General features: G+C 34.9%; 2 protein-coding genes across 3 annotated transcripts in view; one reads left to right on the forward strand and one right to left on the reverse strand.

Moving 5' to 3' along the window:
• Nucleotides 1-6982, forward strand: part of LOC148945867 (leucine--tRNA ligase, mitochondrial-like) — a 50055-nt gene extending 43073 nt beyond the window's left edge. For both annotated transcript variants that reach the window (XM_089097738.1, XM_089097740.1), the window contains one exon: nucleotides 5751-6982. In XM_089097738.1, coding sequence (XP_088953864.1) covers nucleotides 5751-5957 — 207 coding nt within the window. In that variant the 3' untranslated portion in view covers nucleotides 5958-6982. The remainder of the gene's footprint in view (nucleotides 1-5750) is intronic.
• Nucleotides 6983-9559: 2577 nt separating this feature from the next.
• On the reverse strand, nucleotides 9560-18996 carry LOC148945868 (gamma-glutamylcyclotransferase-like). The gene is made up of 4 exons (XM_089097741.1): nucleotides 18857-18996; nucleotides 17753-17916; nucleotides 13538-13671; nucleotides 9560-10000 (listed from the first exon to the last, which is right to left on the reverse strand). Exons 2-4 carry the CDS (start codon nucleotides 17864-17866, stop codon nucleotides 9715-9717), a joined length of 534 nt encoding a protein of 177 aa, XP_088953867.1. The 5' UTR covers nucleotides 17867-17916; nucleotides 18857-18996; the 3' UTR covers nucleotides 9560-9714.
• Nucleotides 18997-21410: the final 2414 nt, after the last annotated feature.

The raw sequence follows: 21410 nt of genomic DNA on the forward strand, positions 1-21410 counted from the left end.
TCTGGAGAAACGTCTCAAGAGATCCTCCCAGTGCTCGCCTATCCGCCCATGATATTCCTGATTCCAAGTGGAATGCGTACTTTTCTGCTGCATTCTCTCCAGCAGATCCCTTCAGACTGAATATGAAGGAAAGCTTGACCCATTTCTTTCTAGCTGCCCTTCAGACAATTTTGTTGTCTTGGTTGATTCTTTAGTGCGAGCGATGCTGCGCTTAAAGCGTAAGAAATCTTCCAGCATAGATAAAGTGAGCGCTCTTCACAATCTCTATTGTAGTGGGCTACTGGTTATTCATATTGCTCATTTGATGCAGATGATTGTGATCCAAGGAGTTGTACCTTCTTCTTTTCGATTGGGGATCTTACTCCAGCACCAAAGAAAGGTAAACTCGCCACCCAGTGCTCGTCGTTCCACCCTCTAACAGTAGCTACTACATTCTGCAAGCCTTTTGAACAGCTCTTGTTCTACGTAAGTGTTACGTTCCGCCATATATAGTCCGTCTCGGTTGTGCCCATGATTTGTCCGTTGTCGCGAACGAATTGATTGATGCGAATGCATCAGGCGAACGTCTTGTGCTTGCAGGTCACGATGCGCGCAAAGCGTTTGATGCTCTCATTCACGCCGCTATTTTAATACATGCTGCAAAATATGGGGTAAGCACTTCATACGTCAGAGCCCTCCGAGACATATATTCTCATCTTAAAGCTCGCCTTGTGCATCATTCATCATCTAAAGCGGATGACCCTCCAATTTACCATTCTGGTTTTAACCACAAACCCACTCTTGATATTTTTGTTGGCGTCGAGAAAGGTACCCGTCTACGCAATATGGAGACCAACCAGGTTCTGTCCTAGAACTGTTTTTGATATCTGGTCCTTAGGACATCTGATCGACATTTTGAGATGACTTTTGTACGTTCTCTGTGAGTGCTCAATTTTGGGTATTTTCCATGGGATGATTATCCGGGGGACGCCGGCCCTCGTTTCTGCTGTATCAGTTTTCATTCAAGCACTTTTATCATAAATATAAGCAACAAAAATATGAATATTCAAAACAGTAGAAAAAAAGTTAAGAATCTGTAGTCCAAAATGTCTATTTTTTTTCAAAGGAATCGACAGAGGTGATGTCCCTCGGGATATCGTCCCTAGTAGAAGTGTACTTTCTACACTAGACGTTATTCACAAAGTGAAGGAAGTGCCTTAGCCACTCTTTGTAGTTAATTCTGTTAAGGGTAATTGGCAAAAAATAAAAAAACGACGGGGCTCTGTACCTCAGGTCCTAATGATAAAAGTCTAAAATGTTAATCCGAAAAATACTTATAAAAAATTGTCGGTTTTGTTGGTTCAAGGTTTATTAGCGAAAAGATAAATGCACTTTAAAAAATTAAATCTTATACTTCATATGATTGGCAGCTTCCAGCCAATTCGGAAAAAATCTGCGGGTTGTACTTAAAAAATAGAACAGAAATAATAGATTATATTGTACAAAGTATGAAAAAAAACAATGATAATTTTTTTTTTACCATCTTCTCTTCTCATGAGCATAAGTGACTGATATTAGGCTACATATTATTTAGTTCTAATTTATTTCACTTATTTGTTTGAAACCGCATCTATAAAAACGTAGGAAAATCGGAACAACAGATGAAAAAAAAAAATCCATTTGCATTAACAAAAAAAAAAAAAAAAAAAAAAAAAAAAAAAAATGTAAGCATTGCCTAATACGGAAAGGGGGGGGGGGACTGACACAACTCAATTATAGTTCAAAAAATAATGCTAGACCATGGGTAACTTGCTGTTTTTTTTTTATTTTTTTCACCAGATTTTGAAACTGATTTTTGCATTAATTATGCTATATTTAGTAATCAATCTTGAATTGCGTAATGAAACCCGGTAGTACAGAACTATTGAATGATACGTGCGCCGTCACTGAGATTTAAAAACTGTAGATATATTTGTGCTATACTTATTCCTCCCTGGGAAATCCCCCTCGTGGAAAATTCTTCCAAATACAAGATTGAGCACCCACAGATAAAGTATGACAGATAAATTAATGAAGAAAAGAAGGAATTTTGGAATATTCTACCAATAATCCTAAATATAAGCAGATATGTAGTGTAGAATATCTGATAGTATTTATATCTTAATTTCCATTTTATTTAATTCTGTTTTTGTGTTTTTGGAGGTTCAGTTCTCATAGCAGGATAAGATAAAATTTAACATTGGGGCTGTGGTTGAGATATCAACCCCGAAAGACGAACTTAAGAGACATTTCGAAGTTTTTGAACAAAACATGTCTCAAAATTGATTTTGATATCATAAGGATTAGAGGAGGGTCGAATAGCAGAAAAGGAATTGAGGGGGTGGCTGATTGCCCTCCAATAGCTTTCGGCTCCAATAGCTTTGAAAAGGACAAAAGAGCTTTCAGTTTTCAATCGAATAACCCCCTCCCAAGTTTCTAAAATAGTCTGTTCCATTTGAAGAGGATGGGAAAAAATGTTTTGGCGCTTTTCTGGTCCTTTTTTGGCCTGTATTTCAAGGGGAAACAATATTTTTTTTATTTTCCTTCTGGATTTGGGTCCCCTTAGCCCAACTTTCATGTAAGTTTCGGCCATATTGGAAAAATTTGGCGTTTTTTTTAGCCTTCTTTGTTAGAGAAGGGACCAATTTCAAAGGGACAAAGGGAATAATTTTTTTTTAAGTACTCCCCTTGACCCAATGACGCACTGCTGTAAGTTTCAAATTGATCAGGAAAAAAGTTTTTGTGGTTTCCGAGCCCCTAGCCCCTCACCCTTCCCACTGCATAATTTTTGATGATCTTTTTGATCAAGAAAACAATTCCTGAAAATTTCATGCCACTGGACTACCAAGATTAAATATGCCAAGAGCCGCTCTAGGGGGGAGGTGGGACAAGCTGCCAGGTCACCGTGGCTGGAGGTGCTGTTGTTGGAGGGGTGCTCACTTCGACCAAATTTTTCACTTTGGTTCGGCTTTTTTGCTTATATATGAATCAGGAGGGGCGCTATAATTAATCTTCCTCGGACGCAACACACTCTAGGAACGGCTATGGCCTCCTTATCTACTATAAAACGTATCTGTTAAGAACTGACAGTTCTCATAATTCATTGCCCTTATCTCAGGGGCTCTGGGAGTTATGTTATCTTTGGATACAAATTCATTAATATTTACAACTATTCTGAACAAATTGGGTGCATTGAAATATTAATCAGATGTCATAAGGGGTTGCAAAAGGACTCGATATCAAAAGAAGTATCTACGATCATCCGTCGAAGTGTCTACAATCACAAGGGTGTGGGGCTGAGAAGATAAAGGCGTAGACCAGAGATATTCCTAGAAATCAAGAGGAGCTAGATATCAATGCCCCCTCCTCCCTTTCCTAGAACTAATTGTACATTTTCCTGAAGGCTCAATGAGATTTGGGATGTTTTGGCATTAAAACGTACCCTTTGAAATATCCCCCCCCCCCCTACAAAATTATCCGACATACTTCCTTCATTAAAGCTGATGTGCACTTGCACATTGCGTCAAACTTATGAAGCTTTAAAATAAATTAGTTTTGTTAAATGTTAGCTTTGTTAATTAGTTTTGTTAATTAGTTTTGTTAAATGAAGCTTTAAAATAAATGTCAGAAACATATTTATGCAATAAGAAAGAGGTATCATTCTGTACGACTCTTATTCAGGCTTAACCTAAACGAAGGGAGAGGAGATATTAATTCCTACACACCTCCCATACCCTCCCTTTATTTATCTGAAGGCTCATAGAGATTCTTCATAAAAGCTGATGTACAATTTGAAACTTTTTTTTTTTATTTGTCTTATTTTCCCTTTAGCTGCTCAATTATACATTTGGGGAGAAGCTTCCAGAGGAAATTTTCAGAGGGTTTTTTTTGGGAGGGGGGGGGGAATAAGCCGGAACCCAGATCTATTGCTAAAACTGTAAAAGATTGTAACACTATTGACATTTCCTAAGTAATTAAGAGAGTAACACCTAACTTAGGTTGGAACACTTAACTATAAATCAATTGATTTATTAATCAATCTTGAATTGCGTAATCATTACGCAAGTCAGTGCTCTATATTGTCGGGTTTCGTTACTCGTTATGCGTAATGAGTAACGAAACTCGATAATACAGAGCAGTAGAATCAGTAGAATGATGCTTTCGCAATCATTGAGACAGCAAAACTGTAGATCTATTACGAAAACTGTAAAGTTTTTATAACTACATGATATTTTCTATGTTATTGAGGCAGTAACACAAGTAAAACTTACTTATGTAAAAATGAAGTATTAGGCTGTAACACTAAAGTATTGATCTATTCACAACGGGATTTTACTGATATTGGGATTTAGCTAGCGCTACTTCCAGGCATTCAAACTTTTCATTGACAAAATTTACCAAATTCTGATTGGCTCAAATTAGCGCTGGGTGAATCTTGGTATTCGTAAAATCTCTTTGGGAACTGGCCGTAAGCCGTCTTCAATGCTAAAAAAAAGTGATGCGATTTAAATCGATAAAAACTGTCTGAAAATATATATTTTTAACCAATAGATATGTACCAATCAGTCAATAATATATATATATATATATATATATATATATATATATATATATATATATATATATATATATATATATATATATATATATATATATATATATATTACATACATATTCGAAAAGGTGCAGCTCCATATTCTTTTGTTTTATAAAGCAAGGATTGAAACACTTGGGTGCGTGAGAGTTAATTTTTCCTTCTTTTTTCAAAAAAAGCAATAGAAAACCCTCACACGGAAAAGGTTTTCCCCAAAAGACACTCTGCGCCCATCCCTTCTATCAGCCTGTTCCTTTTTTGTCCACCATTCGGTGCTTGACTTCAAGATATGAAACAGCATCTGTCCCCTATACAAGGCAGTATCGGGGGGGGGGGGTTAGGGGGTTATAATCCCCCGAAATATTTGTCTGACTCGTAAAAAGTGCATCAAAATAAATATAAACACATTTTTGATGTGTTTTTTTTTGTAAACCCCTCCCCCTGAAAAGATTCTTTTGTAACCCCCCCCCCCCCCCCGAAAAGAATCCTGGATACGACCCTGCCCCTATATTACGGAAAAATTAACAAAACATCCACGTAATTTACTGCTTGTTATGTGTTTTATGTTCGCTTTCTCCTCCTTTGTATTATGCTTTTAAGGACACTTTTTTAATTTACTAGTATTATTTGGTTTTACTTTTCTTTTACATGATAAAGCTCTATACGTATATAAATATTTTTAAATTTTTGTTGTTGATCTGTTAGTTTTTTACTTAAGGGTTCTAGTGACCATGCTGAGTTTCCCACCGAGTAGACAATGAGAGAGTACTATTCTATATTTTCATGTTAAAAAGTGTGCTTTCATTCCATTCCTTTATTTTCGTGATGCATTTTTGTAAGTCAATCGCATTATTCCTTATGTATGGATTAACAAATAACACCATCTTTTAAAAACCTGATTAATTGGGAAATCACACCGAAGGAATTTGTTCATCTGAACAAATTCTATTCGAAACCTGGTTAGTTCTTTCATATGAAATTTGGGGCCAGTAAAAATAAGGAAAAGCTTTCGAGCCATAATATTTTTACAAGTAAACTCTATGTTTTTCTGCGGTCCGACGCTCTTGAATCACTATGCAAACATGAAATTCCCAAAAAAATTCTCCGGATAAAAAACATTTACAATTTTTTTTTTCAGATTGATGGTGTAAAAAAGGGTCATTGTCATATTGGTTGTGTAGACCCGTCATCGTTGACTCCAGATTTTGTATTTGCTAAAGCAGACAAAGACAAAAGAGTCTCGAAGCTTTGGAAAAATTCCAAAATAGTTTCATATGAAATTTCAGAAACCTTCGCAGGTGGTATAACTTTTGCGATAAACACAGATAAGTCAGAAAATACGTAAAATAAATATGATTTTCTTATTTTTGTTATGATTTAGACTATTATAGGAACTTAAAATGGTCGTTGCTTGAGTTTTTGTTGGTTGTGAAGTCCTTCCTGTCTATGAGGGAAACCAAGGTTGATTGACGTCTAAGAACCAGGTTGATTGATTTGTTTAAGCTCATAAGAAGAAAAAATTAACGCAATTATTCTAGAATAAGCTCTGCAAAACTTAGGGAAGCCCTGTTTCAAAACTTACAAAACTTAAAAGACTACTAGCTTGCAAAAGGAGTCCTTCTGTTCTCACTATGAAAGCCGTGGATCAAGAAACCTGAACTTATGGTAATTTATAGTTAAGTAAGGATAGCTCTGTAAATGGGTCATATAATAAGATTTTTATTACGAATGCTAAGTAATAATATTTTAAGCGATCATTTTGCGTTTTTTCTTAAAGTCTTCTTTCCTTAGATTACTTATTTCCTGGGCTATAGCACCCGTTTTAAAATATCGCCTTTACATAAATCTCTATATATAAACTCGAATAAATGTCTGTCCTTTATGGATTACTGTACTATTCATCAGGTCGCTACTAAATTTTAAAGAAGTTGTTGAGTACATTCTTCCGAAGGTTTTAGACGCATAAATTTTTTTTTGCTTTCCCTCCTCCCAAAGGTCCTCTCAATACTTTTCGTGCTGACTGAAATTTGAGACCTCTCAACACAAATGCTTGACAGTCCCTTCTGGTTGAATATTCGATTAACATGTTAGTTAATCATTAATTCTGTCATCTAACACACTTCCGAAATTAAAAAATATCTCTTTCGCTAAATTATCCGTATTTTGTATCCAGCCAAATTTTCAAATAGTTTTAATTCCAAAAATGCAAGGGTTATTTTACACGTGGAGAAAATTTTACGCAGGGAGGGGGGAGGTAATTTTCCATATTAAAATGAGTTTGATTTGCATATCTTTTTTTACTCTTTGCGTATGTAATCAAAATTAATTATTGGGTAATTTATAGTAAAAAAAATGACAAAAAAAAATCTATGTCCGGGTTTATCGATTCAGTGCATTATTGTGTTTTTCGATTTATGAACTCGATCCTCCAATACAGGGAAATTGTCGGGGAGGGGGGGGGGATTTTCCACGGAGGAGTTTTCCGCAGGAGGGGGGCTTTAAGGAGAATGTTCCACGGGGGAATTTTGTAAGTACTTTTAAATTTAAAAAAAACACGATCGTTCTTAATGTACGAGGAGGGGATTTTCCGCCGGGGAGTTTTCTGTTGTGGGGGGATACGAGCAGGGGGGAAGTTGGTCTACCCCCCATAATTTGGAGAATAAAATTATTAGAGTCATAGTAATTTTACCAAAATGTGGAATCTAAAAATATTTGGAGGCCATCTAATTTTTTAACTATTTATATTAGGATCATACCCTAGGTTATCCCTGGATAAGATTTGGTCAAAGATGTGCTGATGGAGTTTAAAGTCTAGTAATGTCGGAATTACAAAAGACTTGACATAAGTTATCATACTTACCGCTGCAAAACTGTCGTGTGATTGTTTCCACAGAACGCATCCCTTTTTCGCATTACGTTTTTGATTTGATAAAAACTTGAATCCAAGAGATTATCCAGTAAATGTTTTTTCCCGCTTGGGGCAAAGGAAACTTTGACGCGCCTATAACTTTGCGCCTTGTGGTTGCTCAGGTTAAATTCTGCATTCTCAAAATCAGCAGACAAGGGAGACATCAGGGTTGCAACCAGGTGAAACAAAAAATCACTAGATATTAGTGATTTTTTGGGTGACTTAGTGATTTTCTTCAATAATCTAGTGATTTAAGTGCTGATTTAGTAATTTTGTTTATACTAGAAATAGTGATAAATCACTAGGGGTGGCAATCCCGGGCGAAACTGATGCCAGAGCCATAGTATCTTAAAACTTGTGGTTTTAATCAAAATTATGACTAAAGCGCCAATAATTTATCTCTGCCGTAATTTAGTAAGTTGAGCCATGTTTATCTTCTAAACGTAAATGTTTATGATTGACCAATTAGAGTGAAGAGTAATAGAATAATTTTGAAATTAGAAAGGATGGAACCTTGGCACAGCAGCTTTCTTATCTGTGTGATGACCAGTTTTCTGGTTTCTTTATTTATTAAATTGAATTGTTGGATTTTTCTTCATCTGTGTGATGGATTAATGGTCCCGAAGGGTTTTTTGATGTTGTTTTATTTTGTTTTTGTGGTTGATTGTCGTCACCTTGAATAAATTGATTTATATTAACTCACCCCACTTCTAGTGGGATGATTATTTGGGCCACTAGGCCCTAGTGGGATGATAAAGCTTTGCTTCGGGTTTTGGCATACTGATTGTTTTTTAATAAAACCCTTACTTTCTTTTCAAAGAAAAAAAAAATATGAATCTGGCAAGAGATGCAAAGACACAGGCCTAGTATTAGCTTACAATACTAGGGAATAACAAGATGGTGACAATATAGGGTTTTCAAACTAATTGCTTGCCCTTTCAATTTTCCCTCCTGTAGTATAAGTGTGCCGCTAAAATCAAGGAAGTATTCATAAATTTTGGCTCTTTTGTCAACAGGCATGTCAATGGTGTGGATCGAGCATGAAACTTACGCGTTTACATTGACTTAAGGGGTAAAAAAATTGAATACATATATGTAACGGTAAGAGGACTTGACTAACGTCATTTTTATATCGACGCTAAGTCCAGATGGTGCTACATCAAGGCAATTCGACGCTATTCAAGATGACGGAATTAATAGAAAAGTTTGAAGACAAGTTTGTGTATATTTCATGAAATCATTTTAAGCAGAACTACGACGTCTGACAAAGCTGCTCTTGTCAATGCAGCCAGGATTGCTTCTCAACAGAAAGCAAAATTGAGGGTAGGCCTCTGAGATAGTCATGACTACAGAAAAACCAATAAAGAACAGATCCTCTTAAGTTGTTGCTGATTTTTCTATTGTAAAGTAACGTGAATCTAGATTCTAGAATAATGTCGCTCTGGACTAACGGCGAAATTCAAATGAGTTTCATGGCCCAAGGGAGAACAGCTTAAATGCAAAGACTGCCTCAAATAGTAGAATTGGCTGGGATTTTCGATATATAAAAAAACTTTTTATAGTTAATATTGAGATCTTTCTCATACCATAAATATCATACAGTATGGAAATTTGGTTCAGAAATGGGACACATCACAGGGTGCGGTTTGGGATGTTCCCAATGCGTCACAGCAATAGTTTCAGCAGGTCTCCTGTATTCCCATCGTAATGCGCTAAAAATTTGTCATTGCGCATACGGGAAGGTGAAGTCATGACGAAATGTGTGTGACTGATGTCTCAAAAATCTTTAATGGAGATTATAAGAATTTTCCATACTGTATAATATTTATGCTGTGATCTTTCCTAATACTATTTTTGAAGATGTATTAAGCCATGAGATGAGCATTTAACAGGGTTTCACACTAAGGTTTCTTTTCTTAAATTCCCGTCATACATTAAATACCGACCAATGCGTTTTTGGGTGTCAATATTCTAGTTATCTCGTGCCAAAATGTGTCGAAAGAGGTGATTAAGTTCCAATAAATGCGAAACAGCTTAGATTCAATCCAAAAACCACGTTCATCCCTTATTGGAAGTGAAATAAGATACAAAAATAAAATTACACGATTAATCCAATGAAATGGCAGGATCTGTTTCCAAACAAAGAAGCTGAATAGTTAATTTGAAAGTTTCTTGTCACTTGACAGGCAGCTGTTCACGCAGCACTTCGAACTTTATGCTGATCAATCAGCTGTTCTCTTATTTCAACCACACCATCATAGGCGTTATCAACAATTTTCTTCAATCTGTGGATGTAATGATCTGGAAGGCTGTGCTGAATAGCACCTTTTATTATAACCTCTTTATAAACTCGAGATGGTCGTTTATCTTCTTCCAATGGTCGAATAAGCTCATAACAACGGCATGTGTAAGTTTCACCTTCTGCGGTTTCAACTTCAACGGTAATTGGTCGATATATACTGGTATGAACACCTTCCTGTCTGAAAGAGAATTGTTTTTTAATTTCCACGTATCATCTTTGTCAGCAGATACTCCTAACAAAATCAACGACAAAGAGTGGCTACGACTCTTCATCGGCTGGCAACTATAATTTCTTAGAAACTTTTGTGCCCTACATTACCTCTAAAAATTAGTAAACCATTTTAATATTTTGCCTCCTTCATGTCATTTGCACAGTTTCCTTCGTTTACCCCCCCCCCCTCCCCTTGTGTTCTTATTTAACTGATTAATTTCCTTGTAATATATATATATATATATATATATATATATATATATATATATATATATATATATATATATAATTTCTTTGTAAATTCTACTAGATTTAATTCCTTTGAATGTTGTAGACATTCTGACATGTGTAACTTTCTTTTTTAACCAATCTCATTGTATATTTTTTTCTTTTTTGCTGTATTTATTTATAAATTTGACTCGGAAACGGCTTTAACTTCGGCCTATCTTGGCCCTTGATAGTCGTTTTTTGAAAAACAAGTCTTACTGAACGTTAATATTTCCCTAAACTGCCTCTTCAACGTTACTTACACTATCTATATCTATCATTATCAATAAACTAATTTACAAAAAAAAAATAAAAAAATAAGAGAGCAAGTAATCAGTTATGGAAGACAAGGAACTAGTAGATATGCGGACATACTAGCTAAAAAAAAAAAAGAAAAAAGAAAAACGAGATTTTTGAGATTAAACTAGCGATAATTTGAGCGAATCCAATTTTTTAATAGAATTTTATTATTGGCTGAAAAATTTCTATGAAAAATTCTGCTTTACACAATCAGATGATTTGAAAAATGATTGCTTTGCTCTCGTGAACCAAATCACTATTTGCATCGTTTTTTTTTTTCTTTGTGCAATTTCATGATAATTCGTGTTCTCTATTCATGGTCATGGAATCATCCCAAAAATACCTGTTGCACAACACTATATATTCAAATTTTCGTAATGATTCGGCAGGTGCGTCGAAGATCGTTTTAAGTAGGGATCTTAATGTTTAGGAAAGAAACTAAATTCTACTTCGGGAGATACTTTATCCCATGAGAGGCAATTCAGTGAGTTGGAAAATAGTCCTTTTGGCGTAATAAGTACAGTAAAAATGTTGGGTTATGCTCATAAAATCCGCTTATTATGAATACCTTTGGTAATAGTTTATTATTAATATTACCGTAATCGTGTTATATAATATTTTCGTAATCATTTGGCAGGAATGCCGAAGATGGTTTTAAGTAAGAATTTGAACGTTTAAGAAAGAAACTAAATTCTGCTTCAGGGGTTATTTTAGCCCATGAGAGGCAATCCAGTCAGTAGTAAATATAGCAAGTATTTCTGTAGGTCAAGCTAATCAAAATACCTTGTAGACAGGGGTCAGCCCTTGGTAATAGTTGGTTTGAAAATAGGGAGGGGGAGGAAGGTCATCAACTGAGATGATTATCTCATGGTGCTTTAATTTGGCATTCAGGATCTCTCCTCGTCAATAGTATATAGATCAGAGCAGTGACGTTGATTGGGGGAGGGGGCAATTTGTATGTGGTTGATTTTTCTATGTGGTAGAAACAGGAACCTTTAAGTTGCTATAGACTTTGTCATCTTAAGCCTTCTCGTTCCCAAAAGATACGATATATTTCAACCAAAGAACAATAAAAACCATTCGATTAATACAATCACAAATCCCCACAGAGTTTATGGCTTGTGAAGGAGGGGGATCATGAAACGAAAGACTTATACATTAAACTATTAGAACAAAACATTTAAATACTTACTATTTAAAACATTTACTGATAAAAATAAGAAGAAAATGAAAATAGACAGGAGGAAACAGATAGGGTTCATTTAAATGTGATGAAATCTACTAATCAGGCAATACGGGACTCCACAGACCTGGCAATAACAATATTATGTTGTCAGAGCAACGCAAGTAATAAGACGAACTGCTGGAAGAAAAAATTGGAGGCTGGAAGACAATTGGAAGTGTCACATGCAGCTTTGCAAATATAAAGGATTCACAAGCTAGGGCATAAACAGGACGGAGGTTTTAGAGGGGGTTCAACAGTAGATGGATTTGTAAACTTTAAATCTAGTCTGGCTTTCGCATGAAGAGACACTATGCTCTGCAAATGTGAATGGAGTAGATATCCATATAGTAGGATAATAAGAAACATGATTGGTTCAAGATGAAGAAAAGAAGCCATAGGATAGATCCGAGGAATTTGCGCTTCAGGTTACGTAGGATGCTCAGATTTTAATTTTAATAGACTAATGTGGAATTTGTAAGACAAATTCTCATCAAGGAGAATTCCAAGGAATCGGAGCCAAATAGTTCACATTAAAATATGAAAGAATTCTCGCAAGGAAAACAAAATTCGGTGCTTTCTGAAGTGCTACTGGAGATAATATACTGTCATCAGCGAATGCAACTAGGCCGTCGTCTGAGTTTAGCTGGAACCTGGGCTTACTAGGCGATACAAACTGTACCAGAACATTGGAATACACATTTTTACCGCATAAACAGATCATTAACAAAAACGAAAAAGAAGCAAGGCCCAGAATGTATTCTTCTGCGATTCCAGACATAATTTCAAAGTAATTCAGAGGTTTCTTGCTAATAAAATTGTTCCTATACAAAAGACACAAATGGGACTAAGACTAAACGACTCCAATGTTTTCTAGAAGAATGTCTAATTTTCCTAGAAGAATACCATGCATTACTGAGCCGAAGAAAGCCAAATAAAAAAACCATTAAGTGAATAAAGTTCAAATAAATAGAAATTTGAGTAAGATCAAACAGATAAAAAAAGAAACCTATCAACTTCTTCGAATGTTTCAACACCTGCTTCGTCGGCGTAAGAATAGAATCCCGTACTCTAAAATGCAAAGCTTCATTTCACTTATATTTTCCTTGCGAAAGCTAAAGCTTCTTAAATACCTGAAAAAATAACTTAAATGCTTCTCAGTCTGAAATTTATAAATGCTTTAAAATAGTTCGTTGGGCCCAGAATTGACTTGCTGTCCACGTTCCCCGTGTTACAAATTCATAAGTCTTAAACAGGAAATGTTATGTTCTTGATAAATAACAGCTAAGAAAATATAAAATAATCAATAAAATACTTTAGATGGTTTTCACTTAATGCTATATAGTTCGAATATTATCGTACAGCTAATATTGTAAGAAAAATTTTCGACTAGACCCGTGAATTTTTACGCCGAGATTTTTACTAGACCCGTGAAGTCCTGTCACTTTTACCGGTTACTCATAGATTTAAAAATTTTCTCTTTGCTGACTCCTGAAACTTGAGTCTTCCCCTTGCCCTCTTTTTGGAAGAGCGCTGATTTATTCTAATCGATCTAATTGATTCAACATAATTATACAAATTTACTAGATATTGAACGAAGCCAGTTTATTTTAACCAAACACTTAAACAGAACCGAAAGAAATGTATACCCAGGGGATAGGCATATTTCAGAGGTGTCCATGCCCGCTCAAAATCTCATATATTTTGGCTGTTTACCTGTCTAAAGTCTGACGATGTTCCATATCCATCTCCCAAACAATTCCCCAGACTTCATCTGTAGGTGTTTTTGTAATTGTAGCCACAGCACCATTCCAACGACTACTGAAATAATTAAAATCTAGCTGGTAGCCCTGGAAAATCAGCTCGTTTCAGCAAAGTCTACTAAAATTGTAAGACCAATTAATTTGGCCTAGCTATAATTAATTCAGGATTAATAAATTGAGCAGTACCTGCTTCGAAAGACTATACATCTTCTACTTGTTTTTTTTTTCCTCAAAAGGCTAAAAGAAAATGTTTAAATGATGCTCATTACTCTATAATAGCATCCGTGGTTGAAGTAGATTTTTCGTATCAGTTTTCATGGGCTTGACTTAGATCAGCCCCTGGGAGGTGCAAAAGCGAGAGGGGCTGGTTGTTAAAACTGACAAAAAGCTGGTGGTTACACTCAAAGTACAAAGATGGAACAAAAATCATGAAATTTTACGAGGCTGTCTACCTGCGCTGCCGCATCAATTGGCAACGTCTTAGAAATAAACAGATTTTTAAACGACCCTATTCTAAATGTAATTAGTGTTCATTATCGCTCTGTTTTTAATTTAGTAGCCCCAAGAAGCGCATACCTTGCGATTTGAATCGGAATAAATAAGATGGTTCCTGTCCTGAAGACACAAGGAGAATAATTAATTCTACCGTTCTAAACCTAAAATTCGTATGAATTCAACTTGAACCGATTTCCTCATTATTAGATTGCGCAAACAAATTTCGCAAGTATTGTGTGCATTATTTACAAAGACCTTGTGCTGAGAGTAAACAAAGCAATTTTTACTGTTTGATAGAACGGTTAGAAAATTTGTTTTGCAGAATAAAAGAAAAGGGACAAAGGATGCTTGACTTCTATTTTTTTTATAGTCAATATGTTGTTATCTCAGGGGCATAGTTAAGATTTGAAGAAAACTGTCCGAATCAGACACGCATGCAGTTGGAGACCCCTTGAGCCTAACCCCTCTCCAAACCAACATTCGATTTCCCCGAATTTTCTTATACTTTTCAATTTCCCTGTTTTGGCTTTTTTCTAATTTAAATCCCCCCTCTATCGAATTAATTCCACTTCCCCCTCCCAAAGGGAGTTTTATGTGTATATGCCATGATTAAGTGGCTTACAAAGACGCATCTGCGGGACTAGCCATATTTTGTCCCGCAAATTTCAAAAACCAAAGGAATTGAGCATTCCGATGATTACCCCTCCCCCTCTCATCACCATATGTATTTCATAAACGAACATACAATTAAGAGTAGTAATAAGAAATATAATAATAATATATAATAATAAACATATAATACATATAATATATAATAAGCATATAAACATATCATAATAATAATAAACATATTAAACATATAATAATAACCATAGTAGCATGAAGGGTCAAGAGTCTTTAGCTTAAAAGCTCAGGAGGCTTAAAAGCTCAGGAGAGCTCTGAACATTCAAAAACCGTATTTTGACTCAAATCTTCTTATTTTTATACCTTTACGTGGTTTTAAATATCCTCCGCCGGTATTGAGAAGATATTTTGGTATTACTTTAGGGATTGTCCACTTCTAAAGTTAATTAATTTAAAAAAAAAAAAGTTTTTCCGAGGGAAGTAAAGAGCGAAGTTGAAACTTTGTGTACAACCTAATCATGACATGTCCTTTTAAGAACCAAAACGAGAGCCAGTCATTGAACTGAGCCATTGTGCAGAAGTGATACCAAATTAAACGTAAAAAAAAAAGAAAATCCTAAAATGGATTGTTGCTTTATCTTAAAAAAGATTGATAATATCTGCTAATAACGGTCATTGTATATGCGATCGAAATATCCAGTATTTTTTTTTTATTGTTTTTTTCACTGTCTAAGAAAAGGATTCATCCCTATTTGAACTGTTATTTGTCGTCATGGAAAGGCAGCGTGGTCTTCGAAAATACTTACTACAGTAAGTTTCAAACTGATCCGAGCCAAAAAAAAATTATTCACAAATTTCCAAGCTCTCTAGCACCCTATAGAAAATCAATGGGCTTAAACACTTATTTGTGTTTATACAAATACACTTATTCGTGTTTCCAAAAGATATTATTTTCCTCACTGTTATCGTCTGTTAAATCTTCTCGGAAAATGGTTATAGAAAAATAACCATAGTAGCAGAAAAGGTCAAGAGTGTTTAGCACTGTGGGAGGCTTAAAAGCTCAGGAGAGCTCTGAACATTCAAAACCGGTATTTTAACTCAAATCTTCATATTTTTATACCTTTACGTGGTTTTAAATATCCTCCGCCGGAATTGAGAAGATATTTTAGTATTAATTTAGGGATTGTCCACTTCTAAAGGTAACATGTTAGAAATAAAAGTAGTTCAACTAGATTCTTTATTTTATGCTCTTTTGAAATATTATGGTCGCTTTTCTCATAATACAAAACAATTCTACTAATCTCTGTATTGTCCCAAATATTGCCCTAGGATGTATACAAGACTAAAAGAAAAAACTAAGACAATGGAATTCTTACTTTATAATATGCATCACGTTTCTATTAATCAGATTTTCGTGTTCAATATTGAAATAACCACAACAGGCGAATCTAGATTTCATGAAGCCAAGAATGTAGATAATCCGTCTTAACAAAGATGATATGTCACGAGATTCAAAACAACGGAGAGATATATTATTAGGGCTTTATATGGGGGTAGACTATCAGGGGGGTAGGGTGTATTGTCAGAAAAGCAACCATGATATTTGGAAAAAAACATGAAACAAGGAATCTAATGGTGCTATTTTTCATTTGTTAATTAAAAAGAACTTTCCGACAAAAAAGTTTTTCAAAGAAAAGTAAAGGCCATATTAAACTTAAGATCAGCAAAAATTTAAACCTATAATAATTCGAACTCAAAACGACCAGGAATTACTATTAAAGGATAAATGAAACCAAAAACGAACAGATATTAAATAAACAATCATAGCAAACAAACATACAACAGGTACTAGTATGAATAAATAAATCTTAAAACGAGGAAAACTTAAACTGAATGCAAAAATCAAGCTTTAAACGAACAAAGATCGCTACAAAAGAACGTTTGGCTACTGCTCGCTTTCCTAAATTTCCAAGACTTTTCAAGAAACATATAGTAACAGATTTTTTATTAGAACTTGTCATTAGACTGTTCATTAGAAACCAGAGTTTGGCTACTTCCCCCTTCACTAATTGTAAAAGACTAAAGCCTACTGCGTCATTGGCGCTTTACTGAAAACAAATAATGTTACTAATATTTTCTTTTGTACTTATAACAACATTGAAAATAAAATATTACAGTTAAATAAAATTAAGCTCGTCTTGAACTGATGAGCTTTCAGTAATTAATATAATTATATATCAAATATTCAGTTTAATTTTATTAGTTCTTAGGAAGACGTTCAAGACACACATAGTGTTCAGTAAAGAGCCAATGATGCAGTTGGCCTTAGACTTTTACAGTAGCATCAAGCACATGACACCAAACTAGAAACAGTTCTATTACTACTACTACTAAAAACTCACTGCAGCATCAATTCCCCTCAGGTTAACACAGTTATGCATGTTCCTTCTCCATGATAATCTATTCCAAACATCCCTCTATACATCCTCCCAAGAAGTTGTCCTTTCCCTTAAATCTTTCCTTAAGAAATCCTCCCAAACTATTCGGGGAAGACCCGTTTTTCGTTCAGGTGATAGAATATAAAATTAAAAACTTTGTAAACAAAGTTAAATTAAGATTCTAATTATTTTGTATGCTTTTACTCCTCAATAGCTCACTTCAACAGTTCTAGTGCACACAAATACAAACATATAGAACATGATCCAAAGATACCATAGTCGTTCTTTTACATAGGATTTTTTTCACGGGAGAATGATGGGGAATTGTGGAGGGGGGGGGGAATTCCAAAAAAACAAGTTTTATTAGATAATTTGAACTAGAAGTGTCCAGAAATTGAAGACAATTTAGGAGTTCGGGGGGCAATCCCCCCATCCCCGGGTACGTCCCTGACATTAGTACACACTGAAGAGCCACATGTGACCCTGCAATATAATCTAGCGGCTAACGTATTATTGACAAAAGACCTCAACTATGTGAAGGAAAAGAAATCAGTACTTATAGTTTTTCCCATTATTTAGAGGCCCAAAGTGACTATTTGAGAACTACTTACTGATAGTCTGGCTACTGCTTTCATCTTTGCACTGGGGTTGTTAATGTGAATTCTTTCCTTTAGAAGATTACTTCCATAGGCAAAATAAAGGAAAGTATTTTTGGAGATGCTCATCGTGCTTCTTCAAACAATTCCTCTGAATAAGGGGAAAATGGACGTGAAACCTTTAAAAAAGAGGCAAATTAAAGAGCACACGAAAAAGATAAAGACTAATACATTCTGCCCCCCCCCCCCTAAAAAAAATAAAATAAAAATTGGACAAAGATGTAAGACCAAAATTTTGGTTATGAGATCACAGCTTTCAAAGTATCAAAAAAATTATATTCAATTGTTTGAATTGGTTTAAGTGGAAACTCACACAACCATCAATGTTTCAAAAAATTTAGAAATCAGTTTTTGATTAAGAAGATCTCCATATGCAGTTATGCAGTTTTGGCAGGAAGGGGGTGCAAAATAAAAAAAGACAAAGAAAAGGAAATGGTGCTGAAAAGTCAGCAAAAAAAAACTAAAAACACGAGAAAACAAACAGTTTAGGACAGTGAAGGTTTCCTTTGAAAGTATAGTTGTCTTTAGAAACCCACAGGTTATCAATGGTAGAATTTTTACGGACAAAAAAGCATCGTCAAATTCTAGTAGTTAGTTATTCTTATTTTTTTTTTTCACAGTTAAAAGAGGCAACACTGACGAAAACGTTTCGCCGCTAAAAAAAACTTCAGAATTTGGAACACCTAAAAGAAAAATCTTGAAAGATCTTGGTTTTCCGGTATGAACAAACCTAAGATGGGTCCAAGGGGGCAGTAGCGTAGCCAGGGAGGAGGAGGCAAGGGGGTGGCTGTCCCCCAGTGCTGCCTCTGAGGAGGCACGAAACTGAGGTTTTTCTTTAATGTATAATTTGGGCTATATATTTGCACATTAGGGGAGGAGGTTGCGAATAAAATATTGTAGAAGCTCATTCAAAATGAGACCACTACAATTTGTTTACATATTAAAAGTTAAAAATGTATTCTTAACATGTTTCCTTCTCAAATCCCTAATTCTAGGCTTGTAAATATACTAATACAGTAAAAAACAAAGGCCTAATCAACAAGTAGTGAGCAAACTTACCGATTCAATAGAAACAGACGTATAGTCTTTTGTTCAACTTAAAAAGAACCTTGTTAGTTTCTTTTCTCGTCAAGTTGTAAACAAAGACTGATTGAATTTACCTGTATCACAAGAATTTATAATAATAACTTGATTGACGATTGTGTAATTTAATATTTTCAAAGAAAGTAGATGGCGCCAGATGGCGGTACAGCTGATTAAACATTTAAATCGAAAATCCCAATACTTTTGGAACAGGACAATTTTGGAACAGATGACTAATTCATGGCATAAACAAGGGACGCATGGAAGAGTAGTTGTCATGCCGAGAGTGAAAAAATTTCGTCGAAAAAGTTGTCTGCCAAGGGCCGAAATCAAGCTGTTCGTGATAACAAACCGTGAGTTAGGAGCAGCCAAGATCCAGTTTAATGCTGAAATAAGGCGGACCCGTTTAGTGTTCCAGTCCCGTCGAACACAACCCGAGTTTGATGACCGAGAGACAAATATTTCGGCAACAACTAAGTTTGAGTTAACTCTTGAACTCTAAAATCTTTTATTACTATCATTATTGTTGGAAAAAATAGTTCCAAACTAAATAATTATTATTTAGTTATCATTTGATAATAGCATCTATATTTTCATAAGAGGGTTTTTCGGCTAGAGGTATTCCAAACTGAAATCTGAATGCCTGTGTAAGTGAATATGAATATTTTTTTTTATTCTAGAAATATTTCAGATCATGAAAGATTACTAAACTTTCATTATTTTGACATCTTTAAAAAAAGGAAGATTTATTTTTGTGTCTCTTGGTTTACAAATTTTGCCTTATGCAGGTCTTTATATTTTAGCTGAGAATTGTCAAATATTAGAAGAAAAACTGCTTTTGTGTGTTGTTTTGCAAATTTTTGAAGAGTTTCATTTGAGAGAGGGTAAATCTAATATCATTTTGACAGCTTGCTAACTCTCTGGTTAGTTCATCAACTTCAGAATTCGTATTTGGTTAAATCAAGCAAAAAAAGAAGAAAATTGCCTGATGCCGGCAATTTTCTAATTGCCTACATCATTTTCTAAAATGATAAATAAACAAATCCCCTTCATATTCAACAAATCCTTCATTCTTTGGCACCTCCAGAAGCTATGGAAAGAGGAGGCTCATTCGCCAGCTCCTCAATCCATTCATCACATGTAAAATTCAGTTTCCTACCACCCGGAAGTTCAAACTGGAGATATGGTGGCAATGTGTTTGATACCCATGAATAATACCCATCGAGCTAAGATACAATTTTTTTATATATCATCTTTTTCTTACATATACGGAAAAATAATATTCTGCTCTCACGAGATTGATACGCCAAATGGATCAGAAAATCTTCGCGACACAGTAAAAAGTTTCTTCGGAATGAAATTTGGAATTGCGGATCCTGTTCAGATAGGTATTAATGTCGAGTATAGAGTCCAAAAATCCACTGTGTCTGATGATGGTGATGGCCCTAGTCTGCGGAGCGGCAGGAAAAAAATAGCTGAGCCTATTTCCGTGCAACTCAAAAATTATCGTCGCTTATTGCTCCTTAAAGGATGTGGTAAATTAAAGAAAACTGGCTACAGCGTGTCAACGGAATTACCGGCCGAACTAGGAAAACAAAGAAAGAAATTATTGGCTCTGGGGTTACAAGCTAAAAAATGCAAAGAGAGCAGAAAAGGTCAGCGATACTCATGTGGTCCAGATTAACTTGAAACTTGGCGGGAGACAAAAGATTCAAAAAGCTCGCAACAATGGCTTAAATACGAGGATGACTGTTACGATCCGCTAAAATTGTTGCGAAAAATGACTCAGAGGAGGTTGATTCCAACCAGTAGTCTTGTCACTTTTTGAATCATATTTGTTTTTTTTTTGTATGTGATATCGCGCGATGTTTTTTCCATTTTTTTAAATTATTGTTGAAGCTGCAAAGTAATTCTGCTCTCAAGTCGAGCATACAAATGCGCCTTTTGAGGCATCAGGTTCAGCTCCCGTTCTCTGCCTATGCAATAACTCAGCAGACCTCCTCAATGATAGTTGATGTGTGATATACATCAATGTGTATAATTTTATCAAATATCAAGTGAATCGGCGTAGTTAAATGGATCTTTAAAATAATGTCTATATTAATAATTTTTATATAAGCAGAAAACGATATAAAAGAATGTTTGTTTTCTTCGTCTTTTGTCTCATCTTTTTTCAATATTCTTTTCTTTTTTGCATATTTTCAAATTTCAATGAATTCAGTTTGTTTTTGTTTCCTTTTAGTGTTCCATTTAGAAGTTCAATCGGATTTTTCCACAGGCTTTAGCTCCTTGCTCTTCTGGAATTTTCATGACGCACCGCCGATTGCAATAATTTAGTAATTCCTTTTCCTTCAGCTTTGTCCCCGAGTGGTATTTGGATATATATAGATTAAACAATTTAGAAGAGTCTTAGTTAAATTATAGGCTTATTTTTGATCACGAAATTATGTTAGAAAATGATTTCCATTTGTTTGATGATAATAATTTTCCTAGAAATAAATATGTAATTTCTAATGTAATAGAAGGGACG

Source organism: Artemia sp. Qi Xiang Cuo, chromosome 12 (assembly GCF_049724085.1).
Source record: "Artemia sp. Qi Xiang Cuo chromosome 12, ASM4972408v1, whole genome shotgun sequence".
Lineage (NCBI taxonomy): Eukaryota > Metazoa > Arthropoda > Branchiopoda > Anostraca > Artemiidae > Artemia > Artemia sp. Qi Xiang Cuo.

Bases quoted from the DNA above. Each gene is read 5' to 3' on its own strand.
- LOC148945868 (XM_089097741.1), bottom strand. From the start codon at position 17,866: ATGAGCATCTCCAAAAATACTTTCCTTTATTTTGCCTATGGAAGTAAT. The intron at 13,672-17,752 runs GTAAGTAGTTCT...CTGATTTTCCAG, and splicing joins AAGCAGTAGCCAGACTATCA to GGCTACCAGCTAGATTTTAA. The intron at 10,001-13,537 runs GTAAACAGCCAA...ATTCTCTTTCAG, and splicing joins CATCGTCAGACTTTAGACAG to ACAGGAAGGTGTTCATACCA.